At 36.9% G+C, this 23,808-nt stretch overlaps 1 protein-coding gene and 1 long non-coding RNA gene across 9 annotated transcripts in view; one reads left to right on the top strand and one right to left on the bottom strand.

Annotated features, from left to right (window-relative positions):
* LOC127969346 (zinc finger protein 281) overlaps nucleotides 1–23,808 on the top strand; it is a 144,917-nt gene that overhangs the window by 37,488 nt on the left and 83,621 nt on the right. The window contains exons 1-13 of one of the 8 annotated variants that reach the window (XM_052571228.1): nucleotides 5,979–6,145; nucleotides 6,256–6,369; nucleotides 15,324–15,558; nucleotides 16,187–16,370; nucleotides 16,582–16,801; nucleotides 16,914–17,187; nucleotides 17,270–17,447; nucleotides 17,571–17,647; nucleotides 17,751–17,931; nucleotides 18,067–18,315; nucleotides 18,408–18,579; nucleotides 18,990–19,138; nucleotides 19,314–19,853. In XM_052571228.1, coding sequence (XP_052427188.1) covers nucleotides 6,126–6,145; nucleotides 6,256–6,369; nucleotides 15,324–15,558; nucleotides 16,187–16,370; nucleotides 16,582–16,801; nucleotides 16,914–17,187; nucleotides 17,270–17,447; nucleotides 17,571–17,647; nucleotides 17,751–17,931; nucleotides 18,067–18,315; nucleotides 18,408–18,579; nucleotides 18,990–19,138; nucleotides 19,314–19,543 — 2,283 coding nt within the window. In that variant the 5' untranslated portion in view covers nucleotides 5,979–6,125 and the 3' untranslated portion in view covers nucleotides 19,544–19,853. Of the gene's footprint in view, nucleotides 1–3,790; nucleotides 6,146–6,252; nucleotides 6,370–14,927; nucleotides 15,559–16,186; nucleotides 16,371–16,581; nucleotides 16,802–16,913; nucleotides 17,188–17,269; nucleotides 17,448–17,570; nucleotides 17,648–17,750; nucleotides 17,932–18,066; nucleotides 18,316–18,407; nucleotides 18,580–18,989; nucleotides 19,139–19,313; nucleotides 19,854–23,250; nucleotides 23,375–23,463; nucleotides 23,548–23,808 lie in introns of those variants that run through there. The other 7 variants (XM_052571227.1, XR_008156249.1, XM_052571226.1 and 4 more) reach the window with 7 other exon arrangements.
* LOC127969348 (uncharacterized) lies at nucleotides 19,140–21,534 on the bottom strand. Its single transcript, XR_008156250.1, has 2 exons — nucleotides 19,855–21,534; nucleotides 19,140–19,635 (listed from the first exon to the last, which is right to left on the bottom strand). It is a non-coding gene; the product is annotated as an uncharacterized LOC127969348 (long non-coding RNA).

Here is a 23,808-nt window from a genome sequence, read left to right as displayed (position 1 = left end):
TTATCTGATTCAATTTTCGTGACAATCGGTGCAACGGCCTAGGACGAGTTCGAAAAAGTAGGTTTTACGAACAATTGACGATAGCGAAAAAACTAAACCTTGCGATTTTTGAATTTCGGTGTCCATTCGACTCGGCATGAGCCAAGGAATCACAGGAAAAAATAATTTTCATTTTGTGGCTTACGGTTCAAGAGTTATTAGCATCAAGTTTTTGAAAGTTTAGACAATTGGTGGCGCTAGACAGTTTGAGTTAGAGACTTCAAATTTGCTACGGTTAATGTTCAGACAGTCCTCTATTAGTGTGCCAAATTATACAACTTTCCCGCAATCGGTTCTATGGGCTACCATAGACTTGGGGTGGAAGAAGAAGAGGAAGAATAATAACGCCAACAAACACAATAGGTGCCTTCGCACCTTCGGTGCTTGGCCCCTAAATATAGCTGCAAGCAGCAATTACGGGGCCAAGCACTCCAACGGCAAATGCCAAAAAATTTTGGAATTATTGTATTTGAAATGGCAAAAAAAAAAAAAAAAAACCAATACCACCTCTAGTAGCATGATTACTTGGCTTATCAAGCTTGACCAATAGGTGGCACTGTTATAAAATCAATTTGGTGTACTCTGTGTGACTTTTCAATGACACACACAAAGTTTGGTGTCAATATGCCAAAGCATTCCAGGGATACAGCCTCAAGTGTCATTTTCTCATTGTGCCTCAAATTCGTCGATGTGGTATGCGAAAACGGTTTTGTCTATCGACTCAAAATCCATAACTTTGAATCAGTATAGTCTGAAGATCATTTGATTCGAATTTGGTGAAAATCGGACATACGGTTGATGAGGAGTTCGAAAAAGTATGTTTTCAACATAAATCAAAATGGCGGACCGGAAGTTCAGCTTACTGTGGTATATTTGGTATCTATGTTATCGGCATAAGCCAGGGAATATTTTGAGCCCAGTTTCCTTCAAATAGGCTAATGCAATAAAAAGTTATTAGCATTTTAAAAAGTGTAATTACTCATGGTTTATGAATGGTTTATTACTCTTGACCAATAGGTGGCGCTGTTACCAAATTTATGTGGCATGGTCAGTGTGAGGTGGCGATGACACATACAAAGTTTGGTGCAAATATGTCAAAGTGTTGCAGAGATACAGCCTCAAATGCATTTTGGCACCCTTCCAGCAAATTCGTTGATGCGCTAAATGAGAACCGTTACGTATATCGACACGAAATCCATAACTTTTTGCCAGCATGGTTTGAAGATGATTCACGTCAAATTTGGTGAAAATTGGGCTAACGGTCTAGGAGGAGTTCGAAAAAGTAGGTTTTCAACATTAAGCAAAATGGCGGACAGGAAGTATGGCCAATTTTCACATTATTGGTATTAATACTCTCGGCATGACCCACAGAATATAGTGAGACCATTTTAATTTTAATAGACTAATTTATTCAAAAGTTATTAGCATTTATGTGATATTTCATTATAACTATTGGCCACAAGGTGGCGCTGCCACCAAACTTTTTGAGTACCTTCAGGGCATGGAGCCGAATATTTTTGTAATTATTTGCGAAACGATACGATGCTGCGTTCAAAAAATACAGCATTTTAAAATATAATTCAAAATGGCCGACGCCTAAAATGGCCGACACAGGAAAATTGGATATCATTCGACTCGACATGACTCACTGAATCTAAAGAGACCAGTTGTGTGATTTTTGGCCAAACCATTCAGAAGTTATAAGCCAAAATATGCATTTTTCATATCTCCTGACCACTAGGTGGCGCTGTGTCGAAACACTTTCTGGCTTACGGTTCAAAAGTTATTAGCATACAAACATTGAAAGTTTGGACAAGTGGTGGCGCTAGAGAGTAGGAGATAGAGACTTCAAATTTGCTATAGTTAATGTTGGGACTGTCCTCTATCAGTGTGCCAAATTATACAACTTTCCCGCAATCGGTTCTATGGGCTGCCATAGACTTGCGGCGGAAGAAGAAGAAGAAGCAGAATAATAATAACGCCAACGGAAACAATAGGTGCCTCGCACCTTCGGTGCTTGGCCCCTAATAACGCCAACGATTACAATAGGTGCCTACGCACCTTCGGTGCTTGGCCCCTAATTAAAGCTGCAAGCAGCATTTACGGGGTTCAAGCATTTAAGGCATCTTAGGTGGTCAGAGCCAACCTGGACGTATGGATGACCGTTAAAGACATCCAAAATGGAGAATAGGCTAACAGACAGACACACACACTGAAATTAAATGATTAAACTCGTTTTTAAGATTTTAGATGTCATTTTCAGGTTTCACTGTAATCATAATGTGGTAAAATTTTAAAAACTGATATGTCTGTATGAACAAAATGGAAAACTTTAACTCGGTGAGATTTGAAATGTTGTAACAGTGTTTTTTTATTGTTTAGGCATTAATTCATACATCCTTTCAACTGTACTGTTTAAGTTAGCTGAATGAGCCCATTAGTGGTTTCCGCTGCCATCAAGTGGTTATAAATGGCAATATCTCATACATCAATGTGTTAATCCTTTATAACTCTTAGTGTTTTTTTGCCTAATCCCTCTTAAATGTTGCATGCTTGTTTAGAATGAAATTAGGCATTATTTTACACAGTTTTGATCATTTGTGGGCTTTCTGTTTGTATTGATAGGCCTTTGTGTACACTGTGACAAGAACATACTATACATCACTGGTTTATAGTTGTCCAAATGCAATTGTTCAACATGTTTTTGATAATTATTGACCTTCAGAGTCTAGAGAATTGTACTTCAGTGGTTTTATTGATTTTCAGCTTAAAGCCTTGGACTACTTTGCCAAAGTAACTTTTTTAAATAACCTTGAATATTTCATTAACAGCTTTATTGACAACATTGGTCCCAGAAGTTGTTCAGAATGAGGAGATCTATCATATGATATGAAGATCTAGTGTTTATGTGAATAAATGAGCATTTTCAGACAATTTGAAGCCATTTACCATATAAATCTTATGTTTTGAGACCTTTTTTACTGTTATAGCGCCACCTATGGTCCGATCTCCATGAAACTTTGCATGCTTGTTAAGAGTCACCTGTTACATGTTTTCAACAAGTTTCATAAAGTTTTGAGTTTTCGTTAAGGTTTTATATGCTCTTGGGTATTTTGGTCACGCCCCTTTTCTAATTTAGCCAGTTATAGCTAACCAAAAGACAAAATTCAATATTTTTTTGATAATTATTGATCTAGAGTGTCCAGAGAAAATTACTGCAGTGGTTTGGTTTCGATCAGGTAAAAAACCTAGGACTAGTTCGCAAAAGTAAGTTTTTAATATATTTGTGAATAACAATTGAACGATTTGATTGACATCTTCGCTCCTTGAGGCAAAGTTGTTCACAAAGAGGAGATATATCATATGATATGAAGATCTAGTGTTTGTGTGAATGTATGAACATGTTCTACAAATTGTGATCATTTTCTATTGAAAATGTGTGTTATTGAGGCTTTTTCAACTGTTAAAGCGCCACCTATGATCCGATCTCCATGAAACTTTGCATGCTTGTTAAGAGTCACGTGTTACATGTTTTCACCAAGGTTCATAAAGTTTTGAGTTTTCGTTTAGGTTTTATAGGCTTTGGGGTATGTTTGGCCATCCCCCTTTTCTAAATTACCCATTTAAAGCTAACCAAAGTACAAAATTCAACATTTTTTTGATAATTATTGATCTAGAGAGTCCACAGAATATTACTGCAGTGGTTTGGTTCCGATCGGACAAAAAACCTAGGACTAGTTCGCAAAAGTAGGTTTTTAACATATTTGTGAATAACAATTGAACGATTTGATTGACAGCAATGGTTCTTGAGGCAAAGTTGTGCATTATGAGGAGATCTATCAAATGATATGCATATTGTGTTGATATGTGAAACACCACGTGGTTACAGAGCCATAAAACTCGTTAGCGCCAACTAGTGGCCGATTTCTTTCAAAATTCTTACAGCCCTTAAGGTTCATGAGTCGAACGTACCCAGTGAGTTTCGTTCCGATCAACTTCCGTTAACCCTTTCAAATAGGTGCTTAAATTTGTTTGGCCAATGGCGGCCATGTTTTTTGAGATATGCAAATGTCCTCATAGGTACTTGTGCCCCTTCAGACCAAGACATTGCATACCAATTTTCAAGTCAATCGAGCCAACGATTGCCTAGTTATAGCCATTTATGTGTTTTTTCTATCTTATAGCGCCCCCAAGTGGCAAAGATGTGCAATTTTTTTGATTTGACCAAAGATTGAGCTCATACATACGTGTACCAAGTTTGGTGAAGATATCTCATTCCGTTCAAGAGTTATAGTCAAAATAACACTTGGCTAATGTTAGCATAGACGCTTTTTGACGTACTGTTTCGCGTAAGAATCGAAATTTCAACTTTTTTTTGATAATTATTGATATTGAGTGTCCAGGGAATATTTCTGCAGTGGTTTGGTTCCGATTGGTTGAGAAATCCTAGGACTAGTTCTCAAAAGTAGGTTTCGGATATAGCTCGATTTTGCGCGAAAACGGTGCGTCGTAGAGCTAAAAAAGCAGCTGTGCACTTTTGTTCGGGCTAACCCAAGGATTGCAACGATGCCATGTTTTTGAGTCTATGGCTAACGGTTTACGACCTGCGGCCAAAAATGTCTAAAATTTTAGTTTTTTGCGCAGTAGCGCCCCCGTTAGGCCGATTGGGCCGGTTTTTTGTATCTGAGTAGCGAGCAGGACTACTACCATCTGACCAAGTTTCAGCTCTCTAGGCCTTACGGTTTGGGCTGCACGTTCAGTTTTAAGGCGGAAGAATAATAATAATAATAAAAATCTTAACAATTACAATAGGGTTTCAGCACTGCGTGCTTGAACCCCTAATAATAATAAAAATCCTAACAAAAACAATAGGGTTTCAGCACTTCGTGCTTGAACCCCTAAAAATCCTAACAATTACAATAGGGTTTCAGCACTGCGTGCTTGAACCCCTAATAAATCGTAAATAAAACTGGTGTCATTGGCCTGAATTTGGTTGAAATGATCTCAACACTCAATAATTGCAATGTGTTAATATTTTAAAAGGATTCAAAATTCACATTTCCCCAGTTAGACCTTGTATATTATAAATATTTGTGACACTTTAATAACAACATTAAAGAAAAACACAACACTTGGTCTATTTTATGATTTTGAAATAATATAGTTCTGAAGTTCATATAATTGGTGCTTTAATATGTGAGCTGCTTCAGTAATAAGGCGAATCAATAGAATCCTTCTGACTGTGGTGAGGTCTTTAGTTGCTTTTACCTAGCACAGCAATTATTACCTTGATTTTAGAGATATCTGATAACTTCTGGTGGAATTATCACATTGCATCTTGGAAAACCAATGCAGCAGTAGTGGACAAATTCTCTGATTTTGTTTTGTCATGAAAGCTGCATTATAATTATAATTGGCCTAGTTATTTTAAGCTTAATCATATGATGGCATATCACACAATATGCACAATTCCCTGGATCATCAGCTAGTATAGCGATCTTGTTAATGAAATCAGTTGTGTTTATAGATCTGGAATAATAAAAAAACCACTGTATATTATTATTCTAATAGATGTACGCTAAAAGAACAGAATATATTTAGTTCTATAAATTACAAATTATTTGTTTCTCGATTGTATATGACATTGATGTACCAGATCAATTCATAAGTCTCATATTTCCATGTCTTCATAGCATATTTCGTCAATGAATTTTGGCCGATTAAAGACCCAAGTATGAGTATTATCCAAGACAAGCTAGGCAATGAGTTTTTACGGAATGGAGGGATGGACCCCAACTTCCCCCCCAACATGATCATGTTCAGCCATTTACCGCCAGTAACCAGCTTCACGCGCCTGACTCCGCAAGCCTCCATGTCGGATCTGCCCCAAGAGATGATCCTGAAGAAGGAGCGTGACTCTCCTGACCACAGTGGTGGCTTTCTCCACAGTATGGGTATAAAACAGGAGAAGCTCAGTGAGTTGGATTACCGCCTTCCAATGTATGCAACAGGAACCAGAACAGCAGGAGGAAAAAGCACTGATATGCTGGACATGTCGCTTGGCAACCACCAGAATATGATTTTGCATGACCAAAGCCTTAGCAACGTAAGTCTAGATGATAAATGAGATGTTATTAAAACACTGTGTTCTACATGTTATACTATACTTTCTTTTGTTTTTTTATTTCATGCCATTATTCTGTCCTTCCTTAGCAGTTCTCCGGAAGACAGGGGAAAGACCCAAAAGAATCTGGGCCTAGAAGAGGGAGGAGAGCAAATGGAGAAGCACCAGATAGCAAATCCAGAAGGCAACAAGGAGATTCCACAAAGGTATGTATATATTGAATCAAATTCAAACTGATATCAAATATCATGCAATGTATTCGAATATATTCGAATATCTATGTAGAGCCCCCCTCTCCCGCGCATAAAAAAAACACAGTGGCCTAAGAGGCATATTGCGTCTAAAAACGTGTGGAAAACGCTAGGCGTACTGCTTTCTCCTTCAAAGCGCTTGGGCAGTTGAGGCGTCTGCTGTTGCTTAGCAACCATGACCTGCTCTCTCCATGAAGACGCAGAAATTTCGGAAAGGATAAATGGATTTGCAGCACTGAAAATCTCTTGCAGTTGCTCTGCTACTAAATTTATTTCAAAATGGCAATCCATATATAGCTATGATCAGCTGTTCCTTCATCTTGGCTGAGCTTTGAAACGTTGTTATGGGAAAGGATGAAACTAATTGGTTAGTTGTCACATGACCTGCGGAGCGCTTGCAGCTCTCTGAAAAGTTGAGATGTTTTTAACTTTAGCGACCACATCGCTTCCATTATGAGCGCGCATACTGCGTGCCTACATTGGAAATAACAAACATTTTTACTTAATGTTTGAAACAGCAGGCTATCAACTTAGAATATAAATTTATATGAAGTGCCACTTTGCATATACCACAACATTAGGCTAAATGAAAAAATAAAATAAAAAACGATTCAGAACAGGCACAAACAATAACGTGACAACTTAAACAGCCGCAGGAGTAAGGCATGTAGCCTAGCCTAATTCATTTCTTAATATTGTTTGCAAGAAACACCAGTCTATCAACTTGATCTGGATTAAGAGAGAGAGAGAGAGAGAGAAAACTTTATTAATCCCGAAAGGGAAACTGGTTTGCCACCAACTTAAAACATACAGCCAACAAGCACACCACATAGCTAACACACATAAATAAATAATTCAACATTTAAAACCTATGAAAAACATGATTAAGAGACCTAAGAGACATGATTATAACAAGATACAATTGCACAATTCAGGAATGCAGGGCAAAGAACAAACAGTTCAACAGTTTGACAGTCAACAGAGTTCATTAAAATATCTGACCGCTGCAGGAACAAAAGTCCTTCTCAGTCGCTCACTGGAGCACCGAGGCATAATTAAACGCTCACTGAAAGAGCTTCTGAGTCCATTAAAAACACTATATAGTGGATGGCCTTCAAAAAACATAATTTTTAATTTTGACCTCATCCTCTACTCCACAATGACCTCAAGTGAGTCTGGGATAAGACCAATAACTGAACCAGCTCTCTTGATCAGCTTATTTATCCTTTTTTTATCATCAACAGATAAGCTGCCCCCCAGCAAAGAACAGCATAAAAAAGAACACTAGCCAAGATCCCCTGATAGAAAACATCTAAAAGCTTTATACTAATGTTAAAAGATCTCAGTTTTCTCAAAAAGAAAAGTCTTGACTGAGCCTTCTTTATTAAAACATTAGTATTCTCTTTCCAATTTAATTTTTCATCCAAATGGACACCTAGAAATTTATATGACTGAACAATTTCAATCGGCTGTCCATTAATTGTGACTGGGAGGACCTTCTCCTTTTTCTTTCTAAAATCAATCACAAGTTCTTTAGTCTTCCCTATATTTAGTTTTAGAAAGTTTGACTCACACCAGCTAGAAAACGACTGAACCTCCCTTCTATAAGCAAGGTCATCCCCCTGATTGAGTAGACCTACTAAAGCAGTGTCGTCAGAGAATTTTTGTACCAGACAGGATGACTGACTATGCCTATAGTCCGCAGTGTAAAGTGTAAATAGAAAGGGAGATAGAACTGTGCCCTGAGGTGCTCCAGTATTAGTTAAAACAGTGGTTCCCAACCTTTTTCAACTCGCTGCCCACACAACCAAACACATATGTTTGCGCGGCCCACTTCAAAAAAATTTACTGACCCCGCTATTGTTGGGTTAATAACTTAATACTCAGAAGCTAGATTTTAAACTATATTTATTGAATAAACTAGGGCTGTGCGATATGGAGAAAAAAAAAAACTATCGCAATTTTTTTTTTTTTATCAATTTTGCAATTGTGACACACACAATAAATGTGTCATACAGTCATAAATGCATTCAGGATTAATTTGAAACATATTTCCAAAAAAAAACCAATCAGAGCTTTATCAAAAAGTTGTAACATCTCTAGAACAGACATAAGTCAAAATTATCACTATAGTGAAGATGTAAAAAAATTTATAGACTTGTGGCAAAAAAAAAAAAATCCTGTATACAGGGACTTTTTTTTTTTTTTTTTGCCATGCATTGTTCATTGAGCTCATTAATTGTAGCGGTGCCTCAGGTGTTTGCAGTGTGTATACAGTATGTGTATGCGGTCAGCAGTGAGAGCGCATAAATATAACGCGAAAGCACATTAAAATAATGCACAAGTGCGAATCTCTCTGTTCGCAGCAGATTTCCTTTGCTCTGTCACAAAACCAGTCGTGCTTGCTCAGGTACACGCTGCTTTGCGAGGAGAGAGTGTGCACACTTAAAACGTGTCTCCTCTCACTTAAACTGCATCCTGTTCACTAACAAATTCACTCTATGCTCATGTGTTAGACATGAATTATTTTCGCACGTTTTTATTTCTAGCCTTTTACCGCAGTGAGAACGCTCTGATCCGTCAACATTGGCTCAGAAAAAAGGCGCATCACAGACAGTGTGTGAACCAGGAGTTAGGCAAATGCCCAGTCTGATTTTAGGACGTTTTCTTTAATCGCACAGCCCTAGAATGGACTGGAAATGAACAGAAAATAATTGGCGGCCCACCTGGCCGCGGACCACAGGTTGAAAACCACTGAGTTAAAATAATGTCAGACTGTTTGTTACAAAACCTAACAAACTGTGGTCGTAATAACAGATAATCTAAAATCCAGGCAATAGCTGTATTATGCAATTTAAAATTAATTAATTTGTTAGCTAAAATATGTGGCTGTATAGTATTAAAAGCACTCGAAAAATCAAAAAACATGATTCTAACAGAACTACCAGTAGTTTCGAGATGACTAAATATTATGTAACATAAATATTAGTGCATCATCTACCCCCACATCCTTCCTATATGCAAATTGCAAGGGATCCTGAAAAGCAGACACCTGCCTAGTCAGATAATCAAGTACAGCCCTCTCAAAACATTTCATAATGTGTGATGTCAGAGCTATAGGCCTCAGATTAGCAAGACTATTTGACACCTTTGCTTTTTTAGGAATAGGAATAAGGCAAGATGTTTTCCACATAACCGGTATTTTAGCAGAGGACAGAGACAAAGAAAACAGTGAAAGGACAGAGCATAGCTGATCATCACACACTTTTAACCCTCTTTAGTCTAAGGGTATTTTTGGGGCCTTGAGAAGTTTTGTCATGCCCTGACATTTGTGCTTTTTTCAGTTTCTTATAAATATCTAAATGGGTAAAGTCTAATATCACTGTAATCAGCACAAACTGGGCTATAATAATATGTAAAATGCATGCATGTACATGATTGTATTTTTGAGAAAAAAAATGTTATGCATGGTTTAGTGAAAAACTAAAAATGTTAAATCACTTGAATAAGGCAATAAAACACATACATAAAATTGGTTGCCGGAAAAGTTGAGAACTGGAGCTTGTAGCCTAGAATTTTTCTTTCTGAATGATGTGAAAATCATCTTGTTTACTCACTCACAGAAAATAATATATTGATTTAAATTTTCTAAAACACTTTTTGTTGGTAAAAGTCATATGCGAGTAGGCGTCAACTACCATGAATATCATTGTGATTTACACCTGAGAAGACAAAGGCCTGCATAATGAGCTGCATAATGAGCTTCTCATTCAACTGTGCCACTGAGGGAGGACTTACAAGAAAGAATGTGAGAACAAAATAAAAGTATATAACTTTATGTTTGTAGTTTATTAAGAATATATTTAATTATCCCACAACATAATTTAATATCCACTTGGGGGAGCAGTTAAACAGTTTATTAGGAACAATCAAAGCTGACTTTCAAACACATTTTTTGGCATCCTTCAGTCACACAATCCTTCAGAAATCCTTTTAACAATTTTATTTTTTACCAAATAAACCCCATTTATTATCATCATCATCATCATTATTATTATTAATGTGGAAAAGAGCTGATAGTATTTGTCAGGTTTTTTTTAGGGGGAATAAATCGAAAGAACTGCATTGTTTTTACATTTGTTAGAGTTATCTCTATTTGTCACATTTATATTATTTACATCAAGCTTTTGAATGGTATAGTATTGTATATTGTTATTGAAACTTCATAATGTTTCACTTGATTATATATTTAGTCAGGAATTATAATTTGGAAAAAGTATTTGGAAAAAGTCTAACTAGTAAAATGTTTACACATTATGTGAAAACTAGTACAAATAAATAAAAAGAGACTTACTCATGTTTATGATCTCTGCTGAATAAAGTGCTTAATTCTTTTTTCTGAGGAAATCTATTTCTCAAATCCTCAACCACCATTATGTCTTAGTCCTCTCATCGTGAAGCAAACAGTAAAATAAAATAAAAACTTGTAGAACAGTCTCGCTGCCTCTTCTTCTGTGTGGGCGTATTCAAGCCGCGCGCTTCAGTTTGAATCTGAACAGCGCGTTCAGCACGGGGGCGTGGTCACATTAAATATAATGAAGGGAGATATGAAAAACAGACATTGCGTTGTTTTCATATGGATTACTTTATCTCAGAATATTTTATATAGTTTTATAGAATATTATAATAGTTTTCGGCAGCACTTGTTTAGTTTAAAAGTAGACATTCCAGGCTTTCTATAGATATCTCTCTCATGTCTCTTCGTTGAGTATTCACGGAGTTACAGTTCATTTTAATGAAATGTTTGTACATGACAATCAGCGGAAACAAAGACTGTAAACAGCGCACCTTGTTTGTTATCTTTATTTTATTAGTGCACAAAGGTTTTTTGTTATTATGTCTGTATCCAAAAAAAACTAGACCCTTTACAGATTCGATTGATGTATTGCTCTTATCTGTACGATTAAAACTGAGAGTGTAATTTAAGTTCTTTTCGGGGTTATCAGGAGAAAATGACTCAAAACGCATATATGCGTTAATCGACTCGAAAGGGTTAAAGTACGTGGATGTACACCATCGGGGCCTTCTGCCTTGTTTGGTTTAAAACGCCTTAACTGCTGACGAACCTCTTCCATACTAAGATTAATAGCTGAACTACAGTCCTCAGAACTGCTCTGCATAAGATCAGAGAGGACATTCTCATGTACAGAAGAGAAATCACATTCATCAAACCTGGCAAAAAAAGTATTGGCATCATTAGCCTGTATACCCAATTTACATAAACTGGGATTACTAGTCCCATATCCAGTAATACACTTCATACCATTCCATAGACCTTGTGTGTTGCTAATGGACATTTTACCTTCAACACTGTCCTTATATTTTTGTTTGCCCTGTCTGATGATGACTTTCAACTCTCTTTGGGCAACTTTAATCCTTTCTTTATCACCACTATAAAAGGCTGCTTTCTTATTATTAATAGCAGCTTTAACTTCTCTGGTGACCCATGGTTTATTATTGGGAAAGATTTTGATTTGTTTACACGGAATTACAGCATCGACACAATAATTAATATAACGAGTCACTTTGTCAGAGATACTGTCCAAATCACTGTCTCCATCAAAAAACACAGACCAGTCGGTGCATTCAAAACACCCCTTTAGTGTTTCACAAGCATCATCTGACCAGATGCGCACAGTCTTTGACGTAATCGGCTGTTTGCGTATCACAGTTGAATATTTTAAAGTCAAATTTATCAAATTATGGTCTGTTTTACCCAGCGGAGGAAGCAATTTAGCAACATATCCATCCTCAGCATTTGTATAGAACAAGTCAATAATATTATCACCCCTCGTAGGACACGTCACCATTTGTTTAAAAGATGGTAAGGTGGTGGAGAGAGTGCAGTGATTAAAATCCCCGTTCACAATAACCAGCGCATCTGGAGAAGAGCGCTGTAAGTCATGCGTGATTCTAGAAATTGTCTCAATGGCACACTGTGGCTCTCTTTTTATTTACAATGTTCCCCGTGGTGGAGAACACGTGTTCGGAGCGCACAGACGTGCCTGGCTACTAGCTATTATTCGCTTGATTTGGTCATGGGCCTACGCTACAATACATCTGGAGTGCCCTTTACTGGATAAGATGGCAAAGAATAAAATAAAAAACAAATGGTCTAATCATAGACTGTAAAAAATGCGCTACACATGGAATTTTAAAAACCAGATATTTTATTTATAGTTCGATTACGGATATTTCACATTGTGTTCGATTTAGGGCTGCAACAAACGATTATTTTGATAATCGAGTAATCTGTTGATTATTTTTTCGATTTATCGATTAATTTTTATGTACAGTCGTGGCCAAAAGTTTTGAGAATTACATAAATATTAGTTTTCAAAAAAGTTTGCTGCTAAACTGCTTTTATATCTTTGTTTCAGTTGTTTCTGTGATGTACTGATATATAATTACAAGCACTTCATACGTTTCAAAGGCTTTTATCGACAATTACATGACATTTATGCAAAGAGTCAGTATTTGCAGTGTTGACCCTTCTTTTTCAGGACCTCTGCAATTCGACTGGGCATGCTCTCAATCAACTTCTGGGCCAAATCCTGACTGATAGCAACCCATTCTTTCATAATCACTTCTTGGAGTTTGTCAGAATTAGTGGGTTTTTCTTTGTCCACCTGCTTCTTGAGGATTGACCACAAGTTCTCAATGGGATTAAGATCTGGGGAGTTTCCAGGCCATGGACCCAAAATTTCAACATTCTGGTCCCTGAGCCATTTAGTTATCACTTTTGCCTTATTGCACGGTTCTCCATCGTGCTGGAAAATGCATTGTTCTTCACCAAACTGTTGTTGGATTGTTGGAAGAAGTTGCTGTTGGAGGTTGTTTTGGTACCATTCTTTATTCATGGCTGTGTTTTTGGGCAGAATTGTGAGTGAGCCCACTCCCTTGGATGAAAAGCAACCCCACACATGGATGGTGTCAGGATGCTTTACTGTTGGTATGACACAGGACTGATGGTAGCGCTCACCTTTTCTTCTCCGGACAAGCCTTTTTCCAGAAGCCCCAAACAATCGGAAAGGGGCTTCATCTGAGAATATGACTTTGCCCCAGTCCTCAGCAGTCCATTCACTATACTTTCTGCAGAAGATCAATCTGTCCCTGATGTTTTTTTTGGAGAGAATGGCTTCTTTGCTGCCCTTCTTGACACCAGGCCATCTTCCAAAAGTCTTCGCCTCACTGTGCGTGCAGATGCTGTTACACCTGCCTGCTGCCATTCCTGAGCAAGCTCTGCACTGTCGCACTCCGATCCCGCAGCTGAATCCTCTTTAGGAGACGATCCTGGCGCTTGCTGGACTTTCTTGAATGCCCTGAAGCCTTCTTTACAAGAATTTAACCTCTTTCCTTGAAGTTCTTGATGATCCTATAAATTGTTGATTTAGGTGCAATCTTAGTAGCCACAATATCCTTGCCGGTGAAGCCATTTTTATGCAACGCAATGATGGCTGCACACGTTTCTTTGCAGGTCACCATGGTTAACAGTGGAAGAACAATGATTTCAAGCATCACCCTCTTTTTAACATGTCAAGTCTGCCATTATAACCCAATAAGCCTGACATAATGATCTCCAGCCTTGTGCTCGTCAACATTCTCACCTGAGTTAACAAGACGATTACTGAAATGACAGCAATGAAATGCAATGGAAAGTTTTTTTTGGGATTAAGTTAATTTTCATGGCAAAGAAGGACTATGCAATTCATCTGTTCACTCTTCATAACATTCTGGAGTATATGCAAATTGCTATTATAAAAGCTTAAGCAGCAACTTTTCCAATTTCCAATATTTATGTAATTCTCAAAACTTTTGGCCACGACTGTATTTTAGAGATATTTTAGTTTTGCCCATTTTTTTCCAATTAAATTATTAACAAAGGGTCTTTATCATTCAACATAGACTTTTAGAGATTTAAACCATTTTGCATTGTCATATCCTCATCAAAAATATACCTGGAGTTTTGTTTTATTTTGTGTTAGTAATCCTTTGGCAAACACTGACCCATACTCTAGGAAATTTCACAAGGAGATTTCAAATAATGTTTTCACCATGGCAGTCTTTAGGGCTCCTAGAGTAGTTTAACATCCCGAACAAAGCTTATTAAGGAATCTTTCAGAAAATATTTTCGCGAAGAATAAGAATAAAACACAATAAATTTGCAGTACATTGCATTTTATTATTTTTTTCCTGTAAACACACAACTTATACCTTGGAAACAGCTTTATAGCTTATGCTGTGAAATTGTAAATAATCCTTCGAATAAAGTGCCAGTGGCATGAAACCTGAATGGAACTCACATTTTAAAGTAAAATCCATCAGAAGGTCATCCAGAAAAAATAAAAAATAAAAAATTGACACACAAAAAATCTGCTGTGTGAAATACCTCTCTCATTCAGTCATAATTAGGCTGCAAGACTGAATTATGAACTGGTAAACTGATCACAGAACATGTTTGTAAATCTTTAAATGTTAACTGTTAAAGGGGTGATAAAACATGATTTCACTTTTCTAACTTTAGCTAGTGTGTAATTTTCCTGTTTGAGCATAAACAACATCTGCAAAGTTACAACGTTCAAAGTTTTAAGCAAAGGGAGATATTTGCTTTTAAAGAAATCCATTTCTAAGGACTACAGCAAACGGCCGGTAGGGACTACACGACATTCCTTCAGGGTTGCTGACGTCACTAAGCCCAATATTTACATAAACCCCTCCTCCGAGAATAATAGATTAGGTGGGGGGCGAGGCCATTTTATATTGCTGTGGAGATTGAGAAGAGTTGTTGTATGCTGGAGTATTTTTGCCGCGATGCCGACGAAACGCTGTTATTTTCATCCGGATTGCAGGTCCACTTTGTTCAGCCTTCCTAGGGACGGGGAAGTTAGGGATCAATGGTTAAAATTTATTTTTAACTCGGTCCCTCAAAATTATTACCCAAATCTCGCTCTCTGTGCTGCACATTTTACGGAGGAAAGCTTCCACAATCTTCGCGAGTACAATGCAGGATTCGCCCAAAGGCTTGTCCTGAAAGATGGAGCAGTTCCAACTTTAAAAACAGAAGCTGTTTACGGGCCACAAGCTGTAAGTATGACTTATTTTTCGTCGATGTGTTTTACTGTATTGGTTTGTATTGCTATTGGCTGTATTGCTAATTGTGCGTTGTATCAAGGAAGTGAACAAATAACAACGCTGTTTGGCTCTGCAAACCAGTTAGTTAAATGCTTATTCATACTTAATGCGACAAACACCCTAACGTTACGAACTTTTTTTCTTAATCTCAACAACGAACTTGGAATTAGTGTATATTATTCTTTGATTAGAGCGTTTATGTATTGTTTATCTACATGTTTGTTTATCTGCAGGCATGCTAAACATGGTTCTGTGTTTGATTTGGCTACTATATTAAAGCCAATGTTTTTGGTTAATAGTTATAGCGACAGATATTTGGTTATAAGCGTTCTAAAAATACAAAAGTAACGATTCCATTCAGTACCGATTACTATAGATCTTCACTCTTTAATCAAAAAAATCCCTTTGAGGACTAATACAATTTGTCAGAACAATTATATGAAAATCTTGCTTATGAAGCTTATTTTTTGTGGTCCAATGATTATTATCCAGTAATTTTTTCTTACTATTTTTACATGTCAAATGTATGTTTTAAGCTGTAATTTGATCATTGATTACATATTGTCATTATTTCTTACAGACAACATCTCAGCAGGGTGCGAGTTCCCAAGAGCTCCCCACTACATCTACACTTCATGAAGTTGGATGTCAGTCAGACCCTATAGAGACCGAAACTGTAGCCACAGAGATAAAGCCGAAGATGCGATCAGTGGGCACACAACTTTCAATGGGTACATTGAGCAGTTTCCACTTAAGGAGCAAAGGTATGAAATACAGACATTAAATGTGTTTGTGTTACTTTATCATATGCAGTTCTAGTACATATTGTCTTTTTTTTATTATAATTGTCATACCGGCTACTGAAACGTATGTGTATTAGAAAGTGGCTTATGTTTATCACTGTAAAAAAAATTGTAATAGCATGACCGATGGTTATGAGTAATTGTATTTTTACTTTGTTTTTTGTACTTGTAGGCATTCAGGCAACATATTATGGTCATGATGTGGGCACCCAAACAACTGACATGTTTCCTGATGTGCAGCTGTCTTCAACACCAGTAAGGGGCTCAGTCTTCAGGCCCAGTAAGAGACCTCGTCTGGTGTTAGATGAGGAAGAAGAATCAGAATTAAATGTTGAACCCACTGATTCCACATATAACCCAGATTCTGTTGTCACTGAAGAATCAGAATTGGCGTAAGATATAAATACATATTTACGCACTTTTTTACTAATACATTTGTGTTTAAAAATATATATAAAACATGAAAGCAACTTCCTAATATTTATTCTTTTTATATTGCCTTAGGATAGATCCACAGCCCGACCACAGCGATAACAAATACATTGTTTTTGAAAGCTGTCTTCGAGAGCTGTTTGTGTCCTGTCCAATTTGTAAGACAAAGTGTGTTGTCCAGAGCAGACGAAGGGGGACTTTTGTTGCATTCACCCAGCTTTGTGAAAAGTGTAACTACTACAGACAGTGGCAGAGCCAGCCCATTGTTGGGAGTACCCCACTTGGAAACCTGCTATTGTCTGCTGCAACGTATTTTACCGGTGGATCTTTTAAACAACTAGAGAAGGTATTACAATTTACAATAAAATTCACAAAAAAATACTGTGTTGTTTCTGTATGTATGTACTGTATGATTTCTATGTTAATAGATTTTCAAAGCCATGAAGCTCCAGATGATGCATTTCGTAACTTTTAGGATTCATGCCAGGAATTTCATTGAGCCTACCATAATACACAAGTGGAACCAAGATCAACTGAATCTTATAAGACAGCTGCAAGAGGGAGGAAATGTTGCTGTGGCTGGAGATATGCGTGCTGACACGCCAGGTACATTTAGAGTATATTTTAAAAAATCACACCGTTTATTTTATAGTCTTTGAGTTCTCCTAAAATATTATGATACTGATGTTCTCAGTAATGTTCTATATCTGATTATGATGTTTACAATAGGACACTCAGCAAAATTTGGCAGCTACACCATTATGCACATGGAAACCAACAAAATTCTGGATCTTCAACTAGTTCAGGTTAGTAATTAAGCATTTAAAAAAAGGTTACATTTTCTTTTATCTGTTATTGTTTATACTTTACTCTGTTTATACATTTGAAATGTTGTGTACCCAACAACAGAGCAATGAGGTTGGTGGAAGTTATCATATGGAAAAGGAGGGATTGAAGCGTTGTCTCGATAAGCTGGAGTCTCATGGTTTAGCTGTTGACTACATCGTCACCGATCGCCATCCGCAGATTCAGAAATACCTGAGGGACCGCAATATCACTCAGTTCTATGACGTGTGGCACTTTGAGAAAGGTAATTATTTATCTTTGTATTATTAATTGATACTTATTCAGTTAATTGTTAAACCTAACTTGTACATTTATATTTTTGGGGTAATTAGATTTTCTTGAAATAATGATTGTACAACCAAGCTTTTACTTTGTACAGGTTTATCTAAGAAACTTGACAAACTTTCAAAAATGAAGGACTGCGAGGTGCTGAAAAAGTGGTTGCACAGCATCAAAAACCATGTTTACTGGAGTGCGATTTCCTCTGAGTCTGGGCCAGAAAAGGTGGCGAAGTGGAATTCACTGCAGAACCACATACAAAATGTACATGTTCATGAGAACCACCTCTTCCCCAAGTGTGAACACCCTGACAAAGTTTCCAGGGATCCAAAAAAATGGTTCCAACCAGGTATGACTGTATAGAGAGACAAATGACAATAGAATGACAGTAAAATAGTAAAATTTTGAGATTTTCTTCATATTTGATCTGTTTGGCTACAGGATCAATAGCGCTCCATAAAGTGGAAAAGCTATTATACAACAAGAGGGTTCTCAAGGATATAGAAAAGCTCAGCCACAACTTTCAGACGTCATCAATGGAGGCTTTCCACAGTCTGATTTTGCGTTTTGCCCCAAAGAACGTGATTTTCCCTTTCATAGGAATGTTGTGCAGGTAATAATCTTTGACATGTTCAGAAATATTTATAAACATTGTTCCTAACAATTTTTATGGAAATGTTTTTTTTATTCATTATTTTATTAATATTAATAATCTTTCCCTATAATAAATAATGTTCTTTCCTAATAAGGAAGAAACAGGTAAAATAGGTTAGGAGCCTTGCCTGTGGCCCTATGTTATCTATGTTATGAGTAGCAGAGATATAAAGAGATCGAGAGCCTCCCATCTTGGCGAGCACTCTCACATTCTCTTGACTGACTGTGCGACTGTGAGCCTTTCTTGCAAGAAAGAAACCATTATAATCATTGATTGAACATTTGTCTCTTATTCTGAATTGTTTGTTTATTTGTCACAACACAGTTTACTAATCTTTTCATATGTTATGGATTGTCCACTGATTACAGGCTGTATCTTGCAGCAATGCACTATAATGAAAATGCTAACCGTGAGCAGGCAACAACAACTGAAGGACAGGCTGTGTATAAGTTCGTTTTTCCAAAGTCCAAAAAAGGGGAATGCACAGCAAAGCCAGTGAAAATAGAACCAACATACAGTAAGTTGTAAAATGTTTTATTAACAATAATATAACAAAAGCTATAATGAAATAAATATAAGCTTACAAAAAATATTTATAAATATTACACAAATGTTAATTATAAAACAAAGGTAGATTATTTATCAGTAATTATATAAACCCATAGAGGGACTCAGTATTCTGTTCTTTACAGACTATGTCGATGACCTTATGAGCCTTCTGTTACATAAAGTCTTTGTGGACCCCAAGCCATATGCGGAAGAGCTGCATGCAATCCCCATTCCACCTCCTCTGTCATCACAGTATGAAAAACCTTCCAAAGAAGAGGTGATTGCCCAGCATGTGTCACGATTCAGTCGAGGGGTGGCCGGAACCCAACATACTGTCCCGCTGGATCAGGAAACTGTAGGCGGATCCGGTTAACAACACATGAGGGGATGACAACCCTCACACTACGTCCTAGGTAGCCCCAGCACCAGCTGACAAAGCTGCGATAGGCCAGATAACGGAAGCGCCTATGGCAGGAACAGAAAACCTCAATATTGTGTATAAAACCAGTGGTATATTGGAAACCTGTATATGTGATGTGAAAATATGTTTGATAAAAATTGATATTTTGATTTAATTTTTGTCTTTGAATAACATGTCTTGTGTAAATATATATTTATATATATTTGTTTTTTATTTATATTATTTTACACAACATAATTTCATTAAATTTAATAAATACTTACTCCTCCTCATTTCTGCGTCTCACTGGTCCATAGTCGGCTCTAAATATTATTGATATTTTGCAAAGTATACGGATTTAAGCAGTTTGGTTCAAAACCTGGATGCTCAACCATATATTTAGGAGGGTCTGGAACCTCCATCATTCGTTTTACAACCTAAACAGTAATGTAAGACAATGAGAACATACTGTACAATTAACCTATGTTCATCTTTTAAATATGAAAAAAGGATTATACAGAACTATTAACACGTTATGCATAATTTTGGTACTAGCTTATTACACTACCTTCTGTATTTCTTTGCAGCAGATGTTTTCCTCTTCATTTGGCATTTTTGCACAGTTATTACATGTACACCTAATAAAATATATATATTTTTTAAAATAAAAAAGGTTCTTGAATACTTTTGTTAATAGACAAACACTTATTATTGTTATAAATTCAATATCAACTATTATAATTAGTACAATTAAATAACAGCGTATCTAAAAAAGTATTAGATCACAACAATAAAAAACATAACATTCTGAAACGTCATTTAACAGCCGTTCTTGAACAGGAAATGCTCGATCATCTTCATCAAAATTTTCTGGGTCCGATTCGGGCTCAAATTGGTATGGTTTTATTGACGCCATTGTTTCGAATACCCCCAAAGCACAGACTACTGGTAAAGGTAAGGGGCATGACGTTACCGAAAAACACACCCAGTGTGTTGTGATTCGCTAGTCGGTTAGCGAATCACAACACACTGGGGCAGCTAACCAATCTGAGCCCATTGCTATTTTTGTGGGACTGGCTTCATAGAACCCGGAAACCATCAGACCGTTTTACAAGGAGGGACAGAGCAGTGTAGAGTAAAGGTAAAATATATGAAAAATAATGCATTTTTTTAAAAAACGAAGCATGAACATATGTTACAGTGCACCCCACAAACACAATCAAGCCTTCGAAAAACCGTGTTTTACCACCCCTTTAAAAAGCAATGTTATCAGCTTTAAATGACTAAACATTTGCAAACAACATTGTACTGGAGAATCTGCACAAATAAAAGTCTTAAACAGTTAGTTCAGTAGTACAGAGTTTACAGGTTACCCTTCTTTTTTGAAGGCTCAAAGTAAAGTTCTCCCAAACTTTGGATGACTTCATTCAAATAGTTTTATCTTCCGCTTTTTTCTTTTTCTTTCTCATGCTTACTCCACTGCCATCTGTCCCCACCATCTCGCTGCTGCGGACCATATTCAGTAAAAGAAATTGACACAGCGACCCCATTGGAACTCAATTGAGACAAGTGAAGCCCATTTTTAGCTATTTTTAGCACTTCCGTTTCTGGCGCGAACAGAATACAAACAGTATTCTGATTAATTATCTCCTTTGACTTTTTTATACCTCCACGTCGCCCCCGATAGCCTCATAGACAGTAAAAGATTGCCTGCGAGCTTCTCCTCCTGTCCATAGGGTAATTTCTCTACTGTGCGACAGAGAGTCGCTGGTTATTAAGCAATCGTTAGCCTATTTTTTTTTTAAATAAGATACATTACCTTGTATCTTACATAAAGTAAGATACAAGGTAATGGAGCCTTTAATACATTATAAAAGTTATTCTTTAGAAATAATTAATGGACAAATGGAGTCTTTAAACGCCTCATGTTAAGTTATTCGCTGTCAAAGTGACGCCAAAATGAATGGGAGTCAATGGGATGCTAACGCAAGTGAAGTAGTGATGGGATTTATGGCTCTTTGAGGGGATCCGGATCTTCGCGATCCGTTCCTTTCAAAGAGCTGTTCAAAAGAACGGCTCTTTTGGCTCTTTTTAAATATTTAGTCAGTTTTAAGAAGCCAGCTTGGGAGCATCTCAGTTTATCCTGGAAATAATCACTGGGAGGTATTATGAGGTGAGATTTGTAGTCAAATAATTAAAGCTCAGATATCACACACCAATATCTGAGTTTGAATTATTCTGAAATATTGATTATTACCTCATTTCTCATGTGTCGACTATATTCCATAGGGTTGCACAAATCCCTCTGCTTAGACAGTGACATCATTATTTTGATTTACCTTTAGTACAAAGTGTGTGTGTGTGTGTGTGTGTGTGTGTGTAAAACTACGTTGACTTATGTTATTCATACAATACCTACTCACAAATAAACATAAAAAACAAAGCCGGCTGCAATGAATTTCTGTGCAAAACAGCTTTTACTACAAACACTTCCACACAAGAACATTGTTATCACACAAGAACATTTTGATAGAAAACTATTTTTTTTTTAAAGTAGATAAAATTAGAATAAATAAAATGGAAATGTCTACATACTACATACTATTACTACTGTAAACTTTGCAAATAGGACATCAGCCCCTTCAAGTCAATGAACAATAACAAAGTGGGCTGCAATGAATGTCTGTGGAAAACAGCTTTTAGTGAAAAATTTCTATACAAGTAGAGTATCACAAAATAACATTTTTAATGATTTTAAAATAAGTTTTAAATGAACACAAAATGCAATGTAAATCCATGCACAACTAATAACTAATATCATTACGCTATAAAGGGTTGGCCTGCGCTGGGTGCGCCCCTCCCCCTATAACTGTTCTGTCTCCTGGAGGAGCTCATTTGTATGAATCTGTGTGAAACACGCATAGGAAAAAAGAACGATAGAAAGAACGGCTCCTCTCCAGCCGCGACTCGGCTCCCATCGTTCATGTTTATGAGCCGTTCAAAAGAATCGGTTCGTTCGCGAACGTCACAACTCTAAAGTGAAGTTCTGTTACAAGATGGCGGCACGCGGCCGACTTCAACTTCCGGTCGACTTCCTTACCGCCTGCTGCAGACGCAGTTCAGGAAGCACGTGACATAAAACGAGGCCAGCTATTGGCTATTCAATACTTCTCCTGCTGTACTGGCTGAATAAAACCTGCGGTGGCTCATTACTGCCACACTTTGGTCATCGCAGATTTAAAATATGCACAAAATGAGCTGCTTACGGCAAATAAAAGTTGTTTAGAAACTAATTGATGACTAAATTAGTTGACAACTATTTTAATAATATATTTTAATAGATTAAATCAATGAGTTGTTTCAGAATGCATATTCGAATATCGAATAAAAAGTGACAGCCCTAGTTTGTAGACTTTTGAAATGCAAACATTGTAATGTAACTGTTACAAATGGATCATACACATTATTTTTAGACTCTCTTGTATGACAGCATATGTCAAAAGCAGAAATGTAATTGTCTACAGAAGTGTTCATTTATTTACCAACTTTTATTTCAACATTAACCTGAGACATAATAATATACACACATGTATGTATGGGCTAAAAAAAGTGAGTTATTCATTTTGGTAGTTAATAGATGCCAGTGTTTTAATGTATTTTTTTTCTACTTGTTGTTTTAGTCACTCATGCTGGATGGTGATGCTGGGCCCCTCTCTCCCAACTCTAAACCACATATTTGCGAACACTGCAATGCAGCCTTCCGCAGTTCGTATCATCTACGGAGACATGTGCTCATTCACACAGGTGAGCAGCTTTTACTGTTAACTTCACTAGAGCAGAGACATTCAGGCTCAAACAGTATTTCTGGTATGGATTTACTTCTTATTGTGCAGGTGAGAGGCCTTTCAGGTGCAGTCAGTGTAATATGAGCTTCATACAGAAGTATCTGCTGCAACGGCATGAGAAAATCCACAGCGGTGAGTGTTTACTTTTGTCTGTTACGTTCCCCTCTTTTTTTGGTCTAGGGGTTTTCAAGGGGGAGTAACAAGTGTTGTAACATAAATAAATAAATGTGAGAAAACTCCTTTCCGTCTATCCCAGCTCTAAATACCTCTCATCAAGTTAGATCCAGAAGGCTACACAACACCTTTTTCTTTACACCTTGTAACACAAGAAAACTGCAGAAGTACGCTTACTTAATGTTTCTTTTATTTAGAGAAAAAGTATCCAAATATTTA

This window comes from Carassius gibelio, chromosome B12 (assembly GCF_023724105.1).
Source record: "Carassius gibelio isolate Cgi1373 ecotype wild population from Czech Republic chromosome B12, carGib1.2-hapl.c, whole genome shotgun sequence".
NCBI classification, from domain to species: Eukaryota; Metazoa; Chordata; class Actinopteri; order Cypriniformes; family Cyprinidae; genus Carassius; species Carassius gibelio.
The sequence above is the reverse complement of the archived record's forward strand: the minus strand, read 5'-3'. Positions and strand labels throughout refer to the sequence as shown.